Consider the following 22,295-nt stretch of genomic DNA (forward strand, 5'->3'; position numbering starts at 1 on the left):
TGGTTTTTGCTAATGGGTTGATCATTGCTTCTAGTACTTTTCAATAAACTTAGTGCTACAAATATACTTTTTTGCAAGTCTGTTAGGATAGTAAACACCATGGGTTCATTTCAATACTTCTAATTAAATTCCGAAATCCAGAGTTTTTTTTACCTTAATTGTTTTATCTTTCTATCAACTTTCTTCCACACACTAAGAACCCTAATCCTTAAGAACTCTAAGAATAACAAAATTAGAAAACACACAAACTGCAGTATCAGAATAGCAATACTAACACTACTACCAGCAAAATGATTATTATAAACAGTTGATCTGCATGTGTGCGTGGTTCTTTTTCTTCTAAGAGTATATTCCACCCAAAATACACAAACTGCAATGTTTCAAAGTTACTTGGAAGAGCTCTTCTCTGTGTGGTTCTGCCACCAACTGGATACTCAGTGAGCTGAACAATGGAAAAGCTGAACAATGGAAACAGCAGGCAGGCTGAAGGGCTATAAGAGTGAGGGTGTGGAGTGTGATGCCTGTGGACTTCCGGCAGTAAGAGTCCAGCCCAACCGCTGTCAGGAACTTGAGTTCGAGAGAAGGACATAACAGAAGGTAAAGAAGTTCTGTTTTGTTCAGTTGATAGGAATTTGCTGTATGTCCCAGGGAACTCAACCCAGGGCTCTGTAACAACCTAGAGGGGTGGGAAGGGGTGGGGGATAGGAGGGAAGTTAAAGAGGGAGGGGACACATGCATACCTATGGCTGAGTCATGTTGATGTATGGCAGAGGCCAAAACAAAATTGTGAAGCTATTTTCCTTCGATTAAAAATAAGTAAGTTTGGGGGGGCAGGGGAAAGCTTATTGAAATTGAAAAAAAAAAAAGAGGCAGGGAGACACTGATGAATACTTGGGAAGTGAAACTTGGGGACAAGTAATTAGTGAAGCATTTACTCAGTTAAAAGAGAGGAAAGGCTGAAGACAGACACCCTTGAGAAGAGTATTCCAATCGCCTGGTCTGTTCATCTATTGTTCATCAGTAGCATCAGCCACTGCATGAGGCCCTAAAGAGCCAGAGATGGACTCCAGGGAGCTCATAGGTGACTGGACTCAGACAAGTGAGCTAGAGTATCTCAAGTTCTATTCCAGAGGTAAGCACAGGAATAGAGGTATTTGGAGAGCCCTTGACTGCAGTGAGGGTTCATCTAGAGAATCCCTGGCAGGAGGAGACATGGGGTGGGAAACTGAGAGACATGGGGAGTGGATGTGGGGAGGAACCATCCTGGGATAGAAGCAATAGGTCCAGGGTGAAGGTACAGAAGGGAAAGGGCATGGCTTGTTCCCAGAACACAATCACAGTGAGATGTCACTGAGGCAAAGGACAGGAAGGTGGGCTGCAGAGGCCAGGGCCAGAGGGCCTCGACGTTGTACTGAGAGATTCAGACATAACCCAGAAGGCTACACGGAACCAGCATGAGAAGGACTTCGTGAGCCCCCTCTGGTGGAAGCTGAAGGATGGACTGAGTCGTGGAGGACCAAACAGTGTCCACAATAACTGTTGCAATTCTCCCAGAAGAAACAGCCTGAACCAAGGCTGACCCCAAACCTCAAGGCACTTCTGAGATGTGCGATCTAAAGGGACAACGGTGACTCGGGGTCACATGGGAAGATGAGAAATGAAGACTCATCTCCAAAAACACTGTCACTAAGAAGGGCTCTGCTCTGGGAAAAAGATGAGGGCATGAACGGTTGAGCAGGTTTTAAAATGGGACAAGAACGTGCAGGGAGGATGGCCTGTTGGCCTGCCTTTCTGCCAATCCCCCTGAGACAGGAAACATCCATGAAGGAGACGGACACTCAGGCTGGAGCTATCACTGACAGAACATTGTTTAAGGATGTGAAGGAGATGGGAACTAAAGAGAAATGGACTGACTACACCCTAGAGTCTAATATCATGCGAGTAAGAACGATGAACCTCCACAGACACGAGCTCAATGCAGATGCCATCTTCTCCAGGAAGCTCATCCGGCCTTTCCTGACCCTGCCCTGGCACAGTGGCCTCACTCTCTGCCCCTGGCTCTCTGTCTCTCTCCCCTGAAGTCTCCTGTGGGTGACAGCTTGGAGTTTGCCTGCACCCCAGTCCCAGCCCTCTTCACTAAGTTCGTGACTTGCCCCGGGGAGAAGCAGAGGGAAAGTTTGGGGCAAAGGATAAGATGGAACCTAACAGAGATGCCGGCACATGCACACAAGGGGGCGTGTCCCTAGCAGCATGGTTTATAACAGCAGAGCCCTGGAGACGAACGCAACTGTCCACCAACAGACGATGAACGAGACAAACTGTGCTTCCTTCACAGGGGACACTCAGAGCTACCTGGGTCATGCCCACACTGACCTCGTTCTAAGTAAACTGCCTCAGGACACATGCTACATGGTATCACGCATATACAATTGACACGAAAGAATTTCACATATTGTGGGCGAATATGCACCGCTAGTATAGAAATGTGCATTTGCACGGCAAACACTGTATCTGACATTCAGTAGAGGAAACACCCCAAGAGGGTGGCCAGTATCGAGCAGAAGACTTCAATTACATCTGTAGTAGGTTTTTTTTTTTTTAATCTGAAGTAAACGTGGAAAAATATTGTGATTCTGATGATGTTTTCTTTACTTCCTATTGTTTGAAATATTTGATATGGTAAAAATACTCTTAACAGATATTTTGACCGAAATTTACTTTGTACTCTAAAGCATTTCTCTTTTTGTAATAAGTAAAAGGCATAAACTTGTCTGCATCTAATCCCACAGCAATGCAAAAACAGAACCTGACAGTATTCTTTGTTTTTTTTGTTTGTTTGCTTTGTTTTTACCTGAAATATCTGCTTCAGGGAGAAGAGGGCCCTTCTTAAATCTCGTCCAGTGGAGTTGTATAGTTTTTCTGAAATAAAGAACACACCATATAAAATTCATTAAGCTGACTCAACAGATGGTAAAAACAGAGACAGGGTAAGAGCAATTACAGAACTTCCGCTGGAAAGGTGAGTAAAACAAATTCATTTCGTTCAGGATGCAGCCCCACCTCTAATGGTGCAAAGAACAGTCCAGCCGTTACAGGAGGCAGGAAGAGGGGATTCTGAGTGTGGGGAAGTGCCCTGATCTGCACCCTCAGCCCTCACTGCCCTCTCTCCAGAGCTCGATTTCCAGCTGTTTACAGACATAGTGATTCAGTTGGTAAAGAATCTGCGTGCCATTGCAGGAGACCCAGGTTTGATCCCTGGGTCGGGAAGATCCCCTAGAAAAAGAAATGGCAAGCCATTCCAGTATTTTTGCCTGGAAAAATCCCATGGACAGAGGAGTCTGGCAGGCTACAGTTCGTGAGGTCCTAAGAGTCAGACACGAATTAGCAACTAAATCACCACCACAGACTTGATACTTGATAGCCAACTCTATCAGGAAAATGAACACAGTCAAAATGGAACTCATCCTTCTGTTTCCTCATCTCACAGACCTGCACCACCATCCTCTCTACAGCCCGGCTCAGGAAGCTTCAAACTGCTTCCTTTTCCATGGAATCTGATGCTCACCTCAAGAGAACCAAGAGCAGCATGATGTCTCTATGGACTCACTGGTCCCCACCTGCTGCCAGCCCTTCCAGCAGGGACCTAGCCTTAGCTCTGCCTGTACCTGGACTCTCCCTCATGAGACACGTTCAAGGATGAGTCCTGGCCTGGAGCAAGGCAGATGCAGGAGCCCCTGTCAGTATTCTGGGGCTCGATGCTCAGGTTGAATTCTATAACCAGTGACATGAAACGTACTAGTTGGGCCAGGCCTCATGCATGAGGAGGGGAGCCTGACCCAAAACCCACCCTCCAGCAGTTACAGTGAGCAGAAGTGGCAGATGGATATGCCCCAAGTCTTCACTGGTCAGTGGGGCGGCGCCAGAATGTGCTGAAGGCATGGAGAATGCAGGGAACAGCCATTTCTACCGGTGCATGCAGACTCCCAGAAGCGTGGATTCTGCTCAGCTTCCTAGGTGGCTCAGGTGCCTGGGACTGGGTTCCTAACACTGTGTGTCAGAGCGCCCCAATATAAACCATCCAGTGCACATTTACTGAGCACCTGCCAGGCGCTGTTCTAGGCACTGAGGGTACAGTAGTGAAGAATGAACTCAGAGCAAAGACTAAGCAATCCAAGGACCTGCATTTCAACCTTGTGATTTGGGCAAAGTATACTACCTCTCTAAGCCTTGGATTCCTTATCCAAAGAGGGGAACAGATAATAGTAGATCTAGCAGAAGATGGTTGTGTGTTAAATCCAGCACTGAAATGATGCAGTGGAATGCAAAATTACTTAAAATACTTAGAATTATAGATTTCAAAGTAATGTCACCTGCATGGTAGGCAATCTTGGGCTTCAACACCGGCCTATGGGGGGAGGTGGTTCTCCTCATGTGTGAGTGGAAGGGGATGAAATGCACAGATCTAAACGACTTAGCAGAAGTCTGGTTGTGAGAAGGACATGCCCCTTTGCACTGTGGCTCTAGAAGTGCCCCATCTGAGGTGATGGAAGGTTCCCATCTGAGAGAGACTTAAAATGATGGAGCATGGGCCTGGCTCAGCCTCTGAATGGCAATAGCTTCCTCAAAGGGCTTCCTATGGACACCCTGCCCACTTCCCCTCTTCTCACCCATCCTCCAGACCAAGGCCAGAAGGACAAGGTGAAAACCAACACCTGAAAACATCCCTGCCCCCATTCAAACCCTTCAGTGGCTGCCCACGGCACTGAGTAACAAACTCCAAATCCTTTCTGTGGCCTGCCAATCCCTTGGTCACACAGCCCTGCCACCCCCACCCCCCACCACATACCAACTCATCGTGCAGCAGACACCTGTTCTCTCAACTCCTGGGGCAGGCCAGTCTCCTCCAGACTCACAACCTACACACACAGCTTAAGAGGCAGAGGCAGGATCCTGTCGGGTCTGACCCCAAGGCCTCCTAGTGTTTGCCCATTATGCAGTCCCCCACCTGTAAATACAATATGCAATCCCCAGTCGCTTGATAATTATGCAGTGCTTCGACTGAGAATCACTCCTTGTCTTCCTGAACACAGGGAGCCGGGAAGACTCCAAAGGAATCAACCATCCCCAAAGTAGACAGCTGATTCATCACAGACCCTAAAAAATGAGGCCCAATGACTCACAAGTTGACCTCTAAAGTATTAATATACGTGTGGCCTCAAAAGACATGAGTAAGAAATAGAGATGGTGGCGTAGAGGGATGTGCGCTCATCTTCTCCTGCGAAAACTCCAAAATTACAACTTGCTGCTGAACAACTGTCAACGGGAGAATGTTGGATCTTACCAAAAAAAGATACCCCACGCTCAAGGGCAAAGGAGAAACCCCAGCAAGATGGTAGGAGGGGTGAAATCGCGTTCAGAATCAAACCCCATAATCGCCACAGACACTCAGAGGAGAGGGCTCAATCAAACCTAGTGCACACAAGCACCCAGAGACCCCACAGAGACCAAGCCAGAATTGTGTTGGAGTGTCTCCTCAGGGTCAGCAGTGGCCTGCCACAGGGGCAAGGACGCTGAGTGCAGTAGACCTGGGTATCGCAAGAGCCCTCTTGGAGGAGGTCCCATTAACCCCACCATAGAGCCGCCAGAACTTACACAGGGCTGGGGAAACAGACTCCTGGAGGGCACACACACACAAAAACACCTTGTGGGCACCAGAACCCAGGTGAAAGGAGCAGTGATCCCACAGACTGACCCAGACTTCCTGTGAGTGTCCAGGAGTCTCCGGTGGAGGCGTGGGTTGGTGGTGGCTTGCTGCCGAGTCAGAGATACTGACTGCAGCACTGCGTGCACCTGACCTTTTGAAGGAGGTCGCCATCATCTTCACCACCTCCACCATAGTTTGGTCTCAGGCCAGACAACAGAGGGGAACACAACCCCGCCCATCAACAGAAAATTGGATTAAAGACTTACTGAGCATGGCCCCGCCCATCAGAACAAGACCCAGTGTCCCCCTCAGTCAGTCTCTCCCATCAGGAAGCTTCCATAAGCCTCCTACCCTTCTCCTTCAGAGGGCAGACAGAATGAAAACCGCAATCACAGAACACTAAACAAACTGATCACATGGACCACAGCCTTGTGTAACTTAATGAAACGATGAGCCCATGCCACGTAAGGCCACCCAAGATGGACGGGTCATGGTGGAAAGTTCTGACAAAACGTGGTCCACTGGAGGAGTGAATGGCAAACCATTTCAGTATTCTTGCCTTGAAATCCCCATGAACAGTATGAAAAGGCAAAAAGACTGGACACTGAAAGATGAACTCCCCAGGTGGGCAGGTGCCCAATATGCTACTGGAGATCAGTGGAGAACTAACTCTAGAAAGAATGAAGAGATGGAGTCAAAGCAAAAACAACACCTAGTCGTGGATGTGACTGGTGATGGAAGTCCAATGCTACGAAAAGCAATATTGCATAGGAACCTGGAATGTTAGGTCCATGAATCAAGGCAAATTGGAAGTGATCAAACAGGAGATGGCAAGGGTGAACATCAACATTTTAGTAATCAGTGAACTAAAATGGACTGGAATGGGTGAATTTAACTCAGATGACCATTTTATCTACTACTGTGGGCAAGAATCCCTTAGAAGAAACGGAGTAGCCATCATGGTCAACAAAAGAGTTGGAAATGCAGTTCTTGGATGCAATCTCAAAAATGACAGAATGATCTTTGTTCATTTCCAAGGCAAACCATTCAATATCACAGTAATCCAAGTCTATGCCCCGACCAATAATGCTGAAGAAGCTGAAGTTGAATGGTTCTATGAAGACCTACAAGACCTTCTACAACTAACACCCAAAAAAGGTATCTTTTTCATTATAGGGGACTGGGATGCAAAAGTAGGAAGTCAAGAGACACCTGGAGTAACAGGCAAATTTGGCCTTGGAGTACAAAACGAAGCAGGTCAAAGGCTAACAGAGCTTTGCCAAGAGAATGCACTAGTCATAGCAAACACCCTCTTCCAACAACACAAGAGAAGACTCTACACATGGACATCACCAGATGGTCAACACTGAAATCAGACTGATTATATTCTTTGCAGCCAAGGATGGAGAAGCTCTATACAGTCAGCAAAAACAAGACTGGGAGCTGTGGCTCAGATCATGAACTCCTTATTGCCAAATTCAGACTTAAATTGAAGAAAGTAGGGAAAACCACTAGACCATTCAGGTATGACCCAAATCAAATCCCTTAACATTATACAGTGGAAGTAACAAATAGATTCAAGGGACTAGATCTGATAGACAGAATGCCTGATGAACTATGGATAGAGGTTCATGACACTGTACAGGAGGCAGTGATCGAGACCATCCCCAAGAAAAAGAAATGCAAAAGGGCAAAATGGTTGTCTGAGGAGGCCATACAAATAGCTGAGAAAGAAGAGAAGTGAAAGGCAAAGGAGAAAAGAAAAATATACCAATCTGAATGCAGAGTTCCAAAGAATAGCATGGAGACATAAAAAAGCCTTCCTCGGTGATCAATGCAAAGAAATAGAGGGAAACAATAGAAGGGGAAAGACTAGAGATTTCTTTAAAAGAAACAGAGATACCAAAAGGACATTTCATGTAAAGATGGGCACAATAAAGGACAGAAATGGTATGGACCTAACAGAAGCAGAAGATATTAAGAAGAGGTGTCAAGAATACACAGAAGAACTATAAAAAAGAGATCTTCATGACCCAGACAACCATTATGGTGTGATCACTCACCTAAAGCCAGACATCCTGGAATGCAAAATCAAGTGGGCCTTTAGGGAGCATCACTACGAAGAAAGCTAGTGGAGATGATGGAATTCCAGTTGAGCTATTTCAGATCCTAAAAGATGATGCTGTAAAATTGCTGCACTCAATATGCCAGCAAATTTGGAATACTCAGCAGCGGCCACAGGACTGGGAAAGGTCAGTTTTCATTCCAATCCCAAAGAAAGGCAATGCCAAAGAATGCTCAAACTACCACATGATTGTACTCATCTCACACGCTAGCAAACTAACGCTCAAAATTCTCCAAGCCAGGCTTCAACAGTACGTGAACCGTGAACTTCCAGATGTTCAAGCTGGATTTAGAAAAGGCAGAGGAACCAGAGATCAAATTGCCAATATCCGCTGGATCATCAAAAAAGCAAAAGAGTTCCAGAAAAACATCTACTTCTGATTTATTGACTATGCCAAAGCTTTTGACTGTGTGGATCACAACAAATTGTGGAAAATTCTTAGAGATGGGAATACCAGATCACCTGACCTGCCTCCTGAGAAATCTCTATGCTGGTCAAGAAGCAACAGTTAGAACCGGACATGGAACAACAGACTAGTTCCAAATAGGAAAAGGGGTATGTCAAGGCTGTATATTTTCATCTTGCTTATTTAACTTCTATGCAGAGTACATCATGGGAAATGTGGAGCTGAATGAAGCATAAGCTGGAATCAAGATTGCTGGGACAAATATCAATAACCTCAGGTGTGCAGATGACATCACCCTTATGGCAGAAAGCAAAGAACAAAAGAGCCTCTTGATGAAAGTGAATGAGGAGAATGAAAAAGTTGGCTTAAAACTCAACATTCAGAAAACTAAGATCATGGCATCTGGTCCCATCACTTCATGGCAAATAGATGGGGAAAATGGATACAGTGACAGACTTTATTCTTGGGAGCTCCAAAATCACTGCCAATGGTGACTGTAGCCATGAAATTAAAGATGCTTGCTCCTTGAAAGAAAAACTATGACCAACCTAGACAGTATATTAAAAAGCAAAGATATCACTTTGCCAACAAAGGTCTGTCTAGTCAAAGCTATGGTTTTTCCAGTAGTCATGTATGGATGTGAGAGTGGGACTATAAAGAAAGCTGAGTGCCAAAGAATTGATGCTTTTGAAATGTAGTATTGGAGCAGACTCTTGTGAGTCCCCTGGACTGCAAGATCAAACCAGTCAATCCTAAAGGAAATCAGTCATGAATATTGATTGGAAGGACTGATGCTGAAGCTGAAACTCCAATAATTTGGCCACCTGATGTGGAGAACTGACTCATTTGAAAAGACCCTGATGCTGGGAAAGATTGAAGGCAGGAGGAGAGGGATGACAGAGGATGAGATGGTTGGATGGCATCACCAACTCGACGGAGATGAGTTTGAGTAAGCTCCAGGAGTTGGTGGTGAACCAGGAAGCCTGGCATGCTACACTCCATGGGGTCACAAAGAGTTGGGCACGACTGACCAACTGAACTGAAGCGAATAGAGTGAACTGCATCCCCTTTGTAGTAGAAGCCAGGTCCCTGGGAGATCACTCTTCCTCCACTTTCTACAGCCAACATATCAGAACCTGAAACCTCAGAGGGACAGACTTTGTTTTTAGCCAATACCACTTCTAATAAGAATAAAGTTCTCAAATGCAAGCAAGGGCAGATTTTTTTTTGTCCAGGAAGGGCATCAGTAGAGGAGAGATTCAATTCCAGGTACCTCTTTACAACATAATAAGGCTTGCATTAGACTTTCTTGCTCATGTAACACCAAACAACAGGCAGAAACATGTCTTCCAGAGATTAACACTATCCCAGTTAGAGTCTCCTTTAGTTACCAGTGATCTATCATGGCTTCCAACTCATGTGAATGAAGATTATGGTTTGCTGCGTTTTGGCTGCGAAGGTTTTAGCACTTGGTGCTATAATCAAAATAATCAGTAAAATGAAGATTAAGTAGTTTTTTGAACTATAGTTGATTTACAATGTTATGTTACCTTCTGGTGTATAGAAAAGTGATTCTGGTTTAACATTTTTGTTTATATTCTTTTCCATTATGTTTTATTACGGGATATTAAATATAGTTCCCTGTGCTATACAACAGGACCTCGTCGTTTATCCATTCTATACGTAACACTTTGCATTTGCTAGTCCCTAACTCCCAATCCAAACTTCCCATGCCATCCCTCTCCCTTAGCAACCACAAGCCTGTTCTCTGTGTCTGTGAATCTGTTTCATAGATAAGTTCATATCGTATTTTAGACTCATATAAGTGATATCATATGGTACTTGTCTCTCTTTCTGACTTACTTTGCTTAGGATGATAATCTCTAGGTCCACCCATGTTAGTGCAAATGGCATTATTTCATTGTTTCTTTATGGCTGAGTAATATTTCACTGGATATACGTACCCCATCTTTATCTGTTCATCTGTCGATGCTTCTTCCCATGTCTTGGCTACTATAAGTGGTCTTGCTATAAACATAAAGGGTGTGTGTATCTTTTTGAATTGTAGTTTTGTCCAGATATATGCCCAGGAGTAGGATTGCTGGATCTGGCAACTATTTTTAGTTTTTTGAGGAAACTCCATACTGTTCTCCATAGTGGCTGCACCAATTTACATTCCCACCAACAGAGTAGGAGGGTTCAAATAGGGATTAAGTATTAATAGATTAAAACAAAATTCAGTTGAGAAGTACAACATTTTGTTGAGGATTTTTACATTGATATTCATGAGGAACATTAATCTACAGTTTTCATTTCTTGTGATGATGTTGACATTGAGGTGATGCCAACCTCATGAGCTGGGAGTGTTCTCTCAAGAATAAGTTTGTGCAGACTTGGTATTACTGATTCTTTAAATGTTTGGCAGAATTCTCCAATGAAGCTACCTGCACCTGGAATTCCCTTAAATAAAAGGTTTTAAGCTATGGATTATTCAATATCATTCAAGAACAAAAGCTGTTCTCATGATACTCCCTTATCCTTTTACTGACTACTGCAGCTTCTCTATTATCCCTGATATGGGTGATCTGTCTTTTCTCTTTCATGCTTGGTCAGTCAGGCTATAAGAGTATAGATTTTATTGATCTTTTCAAAGAATCAGCTTTTAATTTCATTCCATTTTTCATTGCTTTTCTGATTTCTATTTTATTGATTACTTTTCGCTTATTTGCTCTTTTGCTCTAGTTTTTTATGGTGAAAACTTCAATGATTTGAGGACTTTCTTCTTACTGAATGTAAGTATTTAATGCTATAAATTTCTCTCTAAGCACCACTTCAGCAGCATTCTGAAAATTTACATATATTGTTTTTCTTTTCTTTCCATTCAAAATTGAATGGTTGTGAACATTTCATTCATTTCAAAAGGGAATAACTTAAACCTGTGGAGTTTTTTGTTGTTGATGTCAATCTCTGGTTTATTTAGGAGCTATGCTACTGCTTAGCTTCCATCCATATGAGGATTTTCCAGATATCTTTCTGTTACCAATTTCTAGTTTAATTTCTTTATGGTGAAAACATATGCTTTGTTATGATATCAAATATTTATAATTTATTAAGGTTTATTTTGTGACCCAGAATATGGTTTATCCTGATGACTGTCTCATGGACACATGAAAAGAATGTGTATTCTGCTATTATTGGCTGAACCATTCCATAAATATTCACTAGGTCAAGTTGAATGATAGTACTATTCAGGTCTCCTCTTAATCAATTTTCTGTTTATCTATTGTGGCTCAGATGGTAAAGCGTCTGTCTACCATGTGGGAGACTCAAGTTCGTTTCCTGGGTTGGAAGATCCCTTGGAGAAGGAAATGGCAGTCCACTCCAGTACTCTGGAAAATCCCATGGACAGAGGAGCCTGGTAGGCTACAGTCCATGGGGTCGCAAAGAGTTGGACACGACTGAGCGACTTCACATTCACGTTCACGATTGTATATTTTACTATGAGAGGAGTATTTAAATCTTTATTTTACTGGATTTTTCTATTCTTTCAGCTTTATGAGCCTCTGCTTTAGGTCCTTTGAGGTTCAACTGTTGAGCATACTCACAATTAGAAAGGCTATGGATTTTAGGTTAATAGACCATCTATCACCATGTAATCGGTCACCCAGGTGGCGCAGTGGTAAAGAATATATACCTGCCAATGCAGGAGATGCAAGAGACACAAGTTTGATCCCTGGGTCAGGAAGATCCCCTGGAGGAGGAAATGGCAACCCACTCCAGTATTCTTGCCTAGGAAATCCCATGGACAGAGGAGCTTGATGGGCTACAGTCCACGGGGTCATGAAGAGTCGAAGATGATTGAGCTACTGAACACACATGCACAGAGGCACCATGTAATGTTTCTCTTCCTCCCTGGAAATATTCCTTTTTAAAGTCTACTTTTCCAATACGTAAATGATTAGTGAGTGTTTGGTTAGTGTTTGCATGGTCTATCTTTTCTCCATCCTTTTACTTCTAACCTGTCTATGTAGAGTTTCTTGTAGATACAGTTGAAACTTGTTTTTATCCCATCTGTCTTTTCACTGGTGTGCATTCTCTGTGTCTTTAACCTCCAGGACATCACAAATAACTTCTCTGCAACACTAGGACAGAAGACCTCAGGGAGGCCTCAGCCTTTGATGAGAAACATCCTGAACAAATGCCAAGCATATCCTTGAGTAGTGCCAGAAATCTCTCCCTGTCCTTTTTTTTTTTTTTTTTGCCAGTTGTCTTGATTAAAACAAACAGCAATTTCTGTTCAAGGAGTAAGCAATTTTCATTCCAATTGTCTCTAACTTTAAAAAAATTAGTTATACATTTTATTTAAATAATTATCTATTCCACTTCCTAGGTGGCTCACTGGTAAAGAATCTGCCTGCTGACAGGAGATGAGGGTTCGATCCCCAGGTTGCGAAAATCCCTTGGAGTAGGAAATGGCAACCTGCTCCAGTAGTCTTGCCTGGAAAAGTCCATGGACAGAGGAGGCTGGCGGGCTACAGTCTGTGGGGTCACAAAGAGTCAGACACGACTAGGCACAAACATTTCAAACAAAGCTGAAAAAAAATTGTACGGTTTCCAAATAATAATTATGTCTTTAATGTGAGAAAATTGTCAAACAGACTTCTGAAAGCAAGTTGTAACTTTTCATGGTTTTTAAAATCAAAGCTCAAAAGAGCAATAACTTTATTTATATTATATATTTTGGCTGAAATATCCTTTGAAATACTTCATTTTTTAATTCCATAAGCTATAAAGCCCTAGGCGAGGTGTACCTCAGAAATCCTTCTACCCAGTGTGTTAAATTGTAGCTTTTTAATTTTTAAATCTTTCATAAAAGTGATAGGCAGCAAAGTTTCATTTTTACGGCCAAAGATACCCTCTCCCAAAGTACTGCAAACCTTTCCTTGTTCTATGTAATAAACATTTTAATAAATGTCATGAGTTGGCCCTCATATCATATGAGAACAACACTGGAATCGCCACTCTCGTGGTTGAGATTTAAATGACCAAATACTCATTCAAAGAAATACTACTCTACAGTACTGATTTTTTTCTTTTTTCCGAAAAGGCAATGGATATTACCTCTCTAGAAAGAACCAACATTGTGGTATAAAATAAAACCACAGTGCGTAACTGAAACTCAAAATTGCCATCGATCTTAAAAAACGCACGGTACCGTACAGCCCCTCTGCCCTACCTGATTGTTCTGTTGATGAGCATTTATTTTAGGAGACACCACTGCTTACCTAGAGGGGAGGAAGGATCAGGGACCAAGGATGCTTGTAAATGACAATTTGTCATTTTATGAAGAGGGACAATTCCTGCTGGTAGAAGAGGAGCCAGCAGATGTTTTCCCACGTCAGACATCATAGCCAAACCAAAGACTGCTGACAGCCCTTTGATGGGCTCGAGAGGCCTACACAAGCCAAAGGAGAAGCAGTGCTTCTCCCCAGTCCAGGTCCTGGCTTCCTTGCTGCTGGGCTAGCCAGGCCACGGGTGGTGTGGTTTGGAGCTTCAAATGCTGGGGGACACTCTGAGTTCAAGGAACTGGGTGTTCCTTTTATACTGCATCCAGGCCTCACCATACACAAAGTCAGACTCACCACGGCTGTGCTGGCCTCCTCTTCAGCTTAGACCAGAGGGTGAAGGGCTCACCCAGGAGCAGAGGATGGCCTGCCAGCTTCCCAAGGATGTGCTTGATGTCTCTCTTGGATGCAGGCCTACTGAACATTAAGAAGTCCTACTTCTAGCCTGTGTATTCAGGTGTGATGCTCAGTCTTGGGTACATGGTGAAGCAAAGCTTCCTCCAGGAGGATGACTGATAATCTTGGTGCATCCCCAGTCTGCCATCAATGTCTGCAGGCTCTGCTCTACGTAGGTCTCACATGCATGTCTCTAGGTTTGTGTACGTGGGTGCAGATGCACCCTTGGCTTCAGCTTGTGGATGATGGAGCAGAGCTTAGAAGTCCTCTGACCCTCCACCTATACCTGAGACACTGTGTAGTGCTCATGGATCCCAAGTCCCAAGGGAGGGAATTCCATGTGTGCACACTGCCTGAAAATCAGGTGATGCAAAAGAAAAAGAGACCCCAAATGCTGAGCACAGGGAGGGACAGCGGAGCCCACCTGAATCCAGCAAGAGGGGAGCCTCACAGCCGCTGCCTGCATGGGAACTTCACACGTCTCCCAGGAGCTCACAGATGCTCCCTTCTCCTCCTTGTCCACCTGGGTTGTAAACAGCAGCCAGTGAGAGTGGTGTAACCCCTCCCGGGTGGTGGGAGCCATAAGGAAAAAGATGGTTCTTGCCACAGGGGGCGGGGGGGGGGGCGGGTACTGGGGTCTAAGTAGTAAAACATGGGACCCTTCCTAACAAACCTCAAGAGTGCACAACAGTCAGACCCAGAGTAGAACCCTCATGTGTAAAATGTAGGGCTGGGATCAGCCTGTATTCCCCAAGGTTGTCCATTCTCCCGGAACTCTGACACTGCCAGGTCTGAAGTGTGCAAAGGCCACTCCCACCAGCACAGAAGGGGGTGGCCTACAGCTCAGGCTCAGAACGTCCCCTGGAGGGAGGAGGGCTTTGGGCCCAACAGCTGGGGAGAAGCTGTAGGAGGGGGCAATTATACATCGATTCATTATTTTTGAAGTGAAGCACAGCCCAGGTGCATTTATTCTTCCCCCTCCTCCATTCCAGGCTGAATCTGCCTGGGGGGCAGGCATTCACCTTTCAGTAAAGGGCAACTGGGAGCCTATGGTAGGTGGTGAGGAAAGGAGGTGTAATCAGAACATCATTTGTTAAAGTCTTATAAGCGCCCCCGTCTTTTCCCTCCACGATTCTCACTGTTTAAAATGAAATATGTTCCTTTAAGAGATGTAATTACTGTATTATACGCTAAACTAGCTTACAATAATGAGGTGAGGGGAAATTAATCAAAGGCCATCAGAGACCTTCTGTCTTTGGGAAGGAAATCTGCATGGCTTGAAAATCTCAGTGCTGAAAAGCACGGTTACAGAGGTCCTATGCTGCCTGCTCAGGCAGGAGCACAATGAAGAAAACCTCTGCGTGGGGGCAAAGACCAAAACATGACAAGGAACCAGTATAAAAAACTGGTGAAGCAAAGTGTCAGTCATTCGGTTGTGTCCGTCTCTTTGAGACCCCGTGGACTGTACCCACCAGGCTCCCCTGTCCATAGAATTCTCCAGGCAAGAATACTGGAGTGGGTAGCCATTCCCTTCTCCAGGGCATCTTCCTGACCTAGGGATCAAACCCTCATCTCCTGCATTGCAGGAGATTCTTTACCATCTGAGCCACCAGTGAAGCTGGATAAAAAACTGGTTATGTTGGTCAAAGAAGATGGAGGGGAAGAACCCCAGGCAACTGTGGGTAAGTCTGGGGAAGTAGGCGAGTGAAAGATAGATCCAGAATATCATGTTTTCAGGCCCATAATACTCACTGACTTGAACAATTACAGCACACTCTTATCTCACCAAGAGGCAAACTCAGTCACCAAGCACTCCATGGGAAACTGGGATCAAGACCCAGGGGTCCTTCCTCTATATGGAAAGACAGTAACCTTCTTTCTACCCTTGGGCTGCTATGAAAGACATCACATGTAGAGAGGAGATTCATTCATTGGCAAAATGCCACATCTATATTTAAAAATCTGTTTGTACCAGTTACAGAGAACCGTGACCGTCATGAATTTTCAGATGTGGCAATGAGAAATGAGCCTCTGCTTTGCCTGGATGTAGCTGTGACATCAGACTCCCCACTCAGAACTGGCAAAATGTGGCAAAAGACAAACTGAAGGTCAGTGGCCAAGCCTGGGCTATGCTTCTCTTCCCCAGCTGGGGAAGCCCACAGACCAAGTTACTGTCAACACTGAGTGAGCCAAAGAAATTCTACGCTGGAAATCCTTCCCCTGAATCCAAAAGTGCCACATGATACACCAATGACTGGGAAGAATAACTCCTCTCAGCCTGAAATTGATACTCAGTTACCATGATGATATTTTAAAGGGGGAAAAAAAAGTGACACCGTAGAAACCATTTTTCAGTTAAAAAAAAAAAACAAAAAAAACTGCTGGGTCAGATTTTGGAAACCATTTTTTCCAGTGTTGGGAGTCTCAGACTCATTTGAAAGTCATACACAAGTAATAAAAAGATGTTCAGACACACAGACTGTTAATACAATTTCGGAGAGTATGGGTACACAGAAGCTTCCTATGGGCCGTCAGGAGATCCTGTGGTCCAGAGGTAAGAATTCTTGATCTAATCCAACATCCTCATTTCACAGGTAAAGAAACCAAAGCCAGAGAAGTGGGGAAGAGTAACAGAAGATGCCTAGTAGAAACGGAGATGGCCTTACGTTTGTTTATACATAAACAACTGGGCCACTAAAACTCACTCACACCCTAACCATGACACGCTTGTCACCAAGTAAATTCAGAGGAAAACACACACAATTAAAGATATTAAAATTTAAAAAATAAAAAACTAAAAAAATTAAAAAAAAGAAAATTCACTTGATTAGCAAGTAATTTCTGATGTATACTTTGACAATTTTAAATAAAATATGTTAAATTTTAAATATAAAAAAAAAATAAAAAGAACATAAAAGCAAGGGCTTCTGTTCTGGGGACCAACCAAGACAAGTGCCCATGGTGATGATGGTGAGTGGGGGTGAGTGAGGGGGCTCCCCAGCTGGCAAAGGGGCAGCCCCCTCAGCCTGAGGGTGGAAGAGGCTAAATGTGAACGACGAGAGGGTCCCAAGCCCCAACGAGGCAAGACTGCTCAAGATGACCTCTTTAATCCTCAGATCGCCTAGAGTACAATCTCCCTTTATGTACTTGTAACATCATCTTTTTAACAGTCTTTTATTATCCACTAGGCAGGGAGTATGCTGAGCACTCAGGTGACAGAGGGAAGTGAAGACAGTCTCAGGCGTGAGAGCTGAGGGCCGACTGGGGAGGACAGGCTTGTCCCAGACAAAGCCTCTGCCATGTGAGAAGGACACGGCAGTAACGAGGGGCCACGGAGAAAGGAGTGGGGAACCCTGTGAAGCTGGGGCTGGAGATGGAGACTCAGCCGTGGCGATGTGGGACAGACTTCAGAGGCGTGAGTGGAAACCAACCAGTGTGAGAAGGGCTGCACAGAGGGGGAGCGTGAGGAGGAGAAGAGCAGCGTGCAGCCTGGGCGGCTGAGGACAGAAGTGTGTTCAAAGCGGACCGTACTTCAGTGGGGCCAGTGCCTGGGCAGGTCGTGCAGAGAGAGCATGAGGCTGACGACACTCAGAGGGTCCACGCTGGAGCGGGGTGGGGGCCCAGCTGCTGTGCCCTGGAGTTGCAGCTTCTTGTCTCTCAGGCGAGAAAGAAGCCCATGAGACAGGGTTTTTTCCCAGTTCACTGTCAGTCTGGTCAATGAGGGCAGATAATTTGAATAGGGCAGGAGCAGGAAACCAGTTAAGAGAACTCTGGAACCATGCAGGCAAGATATGACCTTAGGATGACAAGGAGAGGTCGACTGGAAAGACCTTTAGGGACAGAGCTGACCGTGGGACAAAGCACGTGGACTCGCAGATTTCCAGCCTGGCTGATGGGGCTGGTGGAGAGATGGGACCTGGAGGCGCCTGGACAATCACTGCCAGCGAGCAGTGCCCCTGCCTTGAAATGGACCCCCGAGACATCCTTGAGTCTTTGGGGTCCATTGAGGATCAGAAGAAGCCTCACGCTCCAGCCTGGAATAGGGTTTCCGGTTTCTTCCACCTCTCCCCTTCCTGTGTGTCAGGTCGCCTCCTCCTGCAGACACCTCCCTCACTTCCCAATCCCCCAACAGTACTCGCCCCTATTGTCACACTTATCACTCGAGCTGGAATGAGTTCTGATGATGGTGTTGCCTTTTAACTCTATGAATCAGCCATTGTCCTTAATTATTCACGGTCAGTGTTTGTTTAAATATTGCCAACAGTAATGATTCTTTTGCAATTCTGTCCCCACACTAAACTGAGGGCATTCTGATATCAGGGTCCATAAATAACTTACTTGTCTATCCCCAGGACCTAATACCTCAATAAATAATTGATTAATTAATTGACCAAACTGACTGTGGGGGCTGGAACAAAACCCAGGAGGAACCCTAACCATCCAGACTCCTAATGCCCCCAACATCTGGCCTGGTTACAGCTTTACAGGTTAGAACCTAAGAAGATGCTAGTTTTGCCTTCTGTGAATGAGCCCAGTCCCCAAAGACACAGCCCCAGTCTGCCACACCCCTGTGGCCACACTTCCTAAGACACAAAAAGCATATCTACAACCATAATTGTCAAAACTTAAAAGCAACCTCAGTGTCTTTAATTGGTGACGGGATAACAACATGCAGTACATCAGATAATGGAATACCATTCAGTGGTAAAAAGAAATGAGCTGTCAAGTCACAAAAAGGCATGGCAGAACCTTAAACACGTGTTACTAAGTGAAAGAAGCCGATCTGAAAAAGCTGCAGGCTGTATGATTCCTACAATCTGACAATCTGGAAAGGCAAAACCATGGCAACAATACAAAGATCAGTGGTTGCCAGGGACTCGGAGGGAAAGAGAGAAGAATGACTGGGTAGAGCATGGGGGATGTTTAGGACAGTGAAACTATTTTACATGGGACTATAATGGTGGCGACATCTCATTACATAAATTTGTCTAAGCCCACAGAACAGACAGCACAAAGAACAAACCTAATAAACTACAAACTACGATTTTTATAGTCAATAAAAATGCATCGATTTCTGGACATCTGAAAGCAATACAACACTGTTAACCAACTATATTACAATATAAAATTTAAAAAAATTTTAATGTATAACAATGAAAAATGGTATCTGTTCATCAATTATAACCATGTACCACATTCATGCAAGATATTGATAACAGAAAGAACTGGGGGAGATTGGAAGGGCATATGGGAACTCTGGACTTTTTGCTCCATCATTTCCGTAACATTAGAACTGCCCTCCCACCAAAATGGTGTCTATTAAGAAATATCAAAGGTGAACCACAGGAAGTGAAGGGCCATAAGCCTGGAGTTTATGAAGGGCACTGCTCTGTATAACTCCTCTGTACACATGTAGGGGCAGGCCTGAGACTCGGCATGCACTTTTGTGATCTCCCTGCTCGAGAACCAAGCTGCATCCATGACAGTCTGGCAAGGGGCCGGGCTCGGGATACACGGCTCATAGACAGATGCACACGCTCTACTGTCTAAGACCAGGACCTGTTAACCTTGGGTCCCACAGAGAAGTTCCAGGCCTGTTTTGTGTCTATGGTTTTAGCCCAGATTTGAAGCCTTCCCTGACTTCTGAAGGGCAGGACACAGAGAACTTTCAGGTCACTGGGCACCCCAGGATGCTTCTTGCAACACTCAGCAAGCTTCCCTTCCTTCAAACGATCACTGGCTCCAAGCGCCATGCCAGGCTGGGGAGTAAGAGAGATGGATGAGACACAGCCTGGCTGCATGAAGGTTGCAGTCAGTGATGAAGATAACGTGTCAACAGCAGATGGGGGGACGCAGGCACGGTGCTAGCAAGGAACACGGGAGGCCCCCCTGCAAGAGGCGAGCAGCCTCCAAGGAGCTGTCAACCAAAACACTGCACAAGACTCGAAATTACAAGCAATCTGCACGATTGCTCATCTGTCATCACCCCCTGCTGAGCCCCACCCAGCTCCGTGTTTTTTCTGCCTGTGGGAACCCCGCCCCCACCCTCCTCACCTTCACTGAGGAAGGCGATCCAGGCAGAGCCCTGGGTTCTAAATCCCTTCGTAGGAACAGATTTTTCCCTCTGAACAGAGGGCACCAGCTAGCTTTGGGCCCCAGCGAAGGGCACTACAGTCTAGTCCGCTCACATCTCTACTTTAACAAAAGTGATCCTTCTCAGAGGCAAAAAGGCTGGGGTCAGCTAGTGCCAGCCACCTAATGAATAGGAATTCTGTTCAAAACACGCCTTCATTTTTCCCAGGGATCAAAGAATGGTAGAGAGAGAGCAGGGCCCTCAGATACCATCCAGCCCTGTGGTCACTTATCCAGCCAGCAGGACCCTGGCAGGGGCCCAGAGGGTCCACACTTTGACACCACCCACAAAAAAAGGCTGCTGACCCGGGGTAATCAGATCATTAGCATCTGAAAAGCAGCAAAGAGACCTTGTGGCAACCAGTGGTGTGAAAACCAGGTGATGGGCACCCTTCACTTCAGATCTCCTCTGCTCCCTTCATCTCCACGCCTGTCTCTCTCTCTCTGCTGCAATGGCTTGGCCCCTGCCCTCCTGCCTTTCCCGCCTCCTCCCCTTACAGCTCCTGCTTCCTTTCCTCTCTTCTCCCCAAATTAGGAATCTAGAGAACTCAAAATGACTTATGAGCTTTTATCATCCCCCTTTCTTAATTTTAGAATTAAGTGGAAACGTTTAGATGCATGCTTCCCACCCCCCCAAAAAATGACATATATTTCTCTTTCTGGTTCTGTTTTCACAATGACAAAGAAACGGCACTGCTGGGTGGTTTTGGTTGAGCAAGGGGCGGGGTTGGGGGGGGGGGCAGGTTTCCACTCGAGCTGGCCACAGCACGATGGCAGTCACTGCCCGCAGCTCGGCCCTTCTCACCACCCCCTTACCGGGCACAAATGGAAAAGAGGCTTCCTGATCAAACCAGCCCATTCTCTCTCTGAGCTTCTGGAAGCATCCAGAGCCTGGGGCCATGTGCATGGGAGACCAACCTTCTCAGTGGGGCACGAGGCCCAACTTGGCTTTACTCATCAGGGGGAGCAATTTAAGAGAAGAAAACCATCTCGGTACAATGGCCACAAGCCACACACCCCAACCCCAAACAGCTCCTGAGAACACACACTGAAACTACTCAGCCTCTTACCTGGGCACTGCCCACAGCCAGGACGGTCCTAGTCTTGGCCTCGGTGAAGCACTCCATATCCCCAGGCTCAGCTCACAGAACCTGCCTCCAGTGGTCCCCCAGCTTCTCTCATGCCCACTGCTGGGGACGCTGTGTCCACTTCTGCTGTCCTCCCCCGCACGGCCAGCTGGCAGGGCCCTCGCGCTGCACCATGCCCTGCTCTGGTTTGTACGTGGCCTCCGCACCATTCCTCCATGGCCCTGGACCTCGCCACCACCCAGACTCCTAAATTGATGTTAGCATTTTGGGAGAAATTCCTCTCTGTGCCTCGGTTTTCTTATCAGCAAAACAGGATTAAAAAACATACATTCCAACACTCTAAAGCAATGTGATAAAGAATGCGATAATATTGGCAAAGCACCTGGCACACTTTACTGCCTGATAAAGATTACTTTTCCTTCTCTTGCCAGCCCCAAAGGCTTCAATACATTTCTAGAACATACCCAAGACCCGTCAGAGTGAACAGTCAGGCCTTTGACCCCAACCTAGCAAGGCAGCTCCTGTCATCTGTCAGCTCCTTCTTGCTGAGAAGGTCGCCTGAGCTCAGACAGGCCCAGCTGGGCCCCGGGGGTGCCTCTTCAAGGCACCATCACTCCTGCGAAGAAATGGTCTCTTCCTTCCTGGGGTCAATGGCTCTTGACAGGGAAAATGTTCCCCATCCCTGCCCTAAACACTTGGGGAAAAAGAAGTGACTGTCTAACCCTTGGGGAGAAGATAAGGATCATTAGCTGGGGTCAAAAGGGAACAACCTGGCATCAATCATGTCATGGGACCAAGATGGCAAAACTCAAGCGTTCACCTGACCCACCCCATGGGGCCAGGCTCTGCAAGTATCCTTCAAGATGGAAACGGCCGTTTTCTACAGTGAGTATCATAGGGACGCAACAAAACGGCAGCAGAGAAAATGATTTTTAAAACAACTATTCTCAGAGTTTATTCACTAACCAAGGGAGAGGAGGGACCACAGTGAAAGAAAAATCATGTTGTTATTTTTACAATTAAGTGCAGCAAACCTTAAATACCAGTTTTGTCATGTGGAGCAAACTCACGTCTGAACCAAATGTTTCTACATATCAAA

The 22,295-nt window shown here is 45.5% G+C and overlaps 1 protein-coding gene across 22 annotated transcripts in view; it reads right to left on the minus strand.

The window, feature by feature from the left end:
- Positions 1-22,295, minus strand: part of FHOD3 (formin homology 2 domain containing 3) — a 530,360-nt gene that overhangs the window by 287,683 nt on the left and 220,382 nt on the right. For all 22 annotated transcript variants that reach the window (XM_069568681.1, XM_069568674.1, XM_069568673.1 and 19 more), the window contains exon 4: positions 2,852-2,919. In XM_069568681.1, the coding sequence (XP_069424782.1) occupies positions 2,852-2,919 (68 nt within the window). The remainder of the gene's footprint in view (positions 1-2,851; positions 2,920-22,295) is intronic.

Source organism: Ovis canadensis, chromosome 23, assembly GCF_042477335.2.
Source record: "Ovis canadensis isolate MfBH-ARS-UI-01 breed Bighorn chromosome 23, ARS-UI_OviCan_v2, whole genome shotgun sequence".
Taxonomy (NCBI): Eukaryota; Metazoa; Chordata; class Mammalia; order Artiodactyla; family Bovidae; genus Ovis; species Ovis canadensis.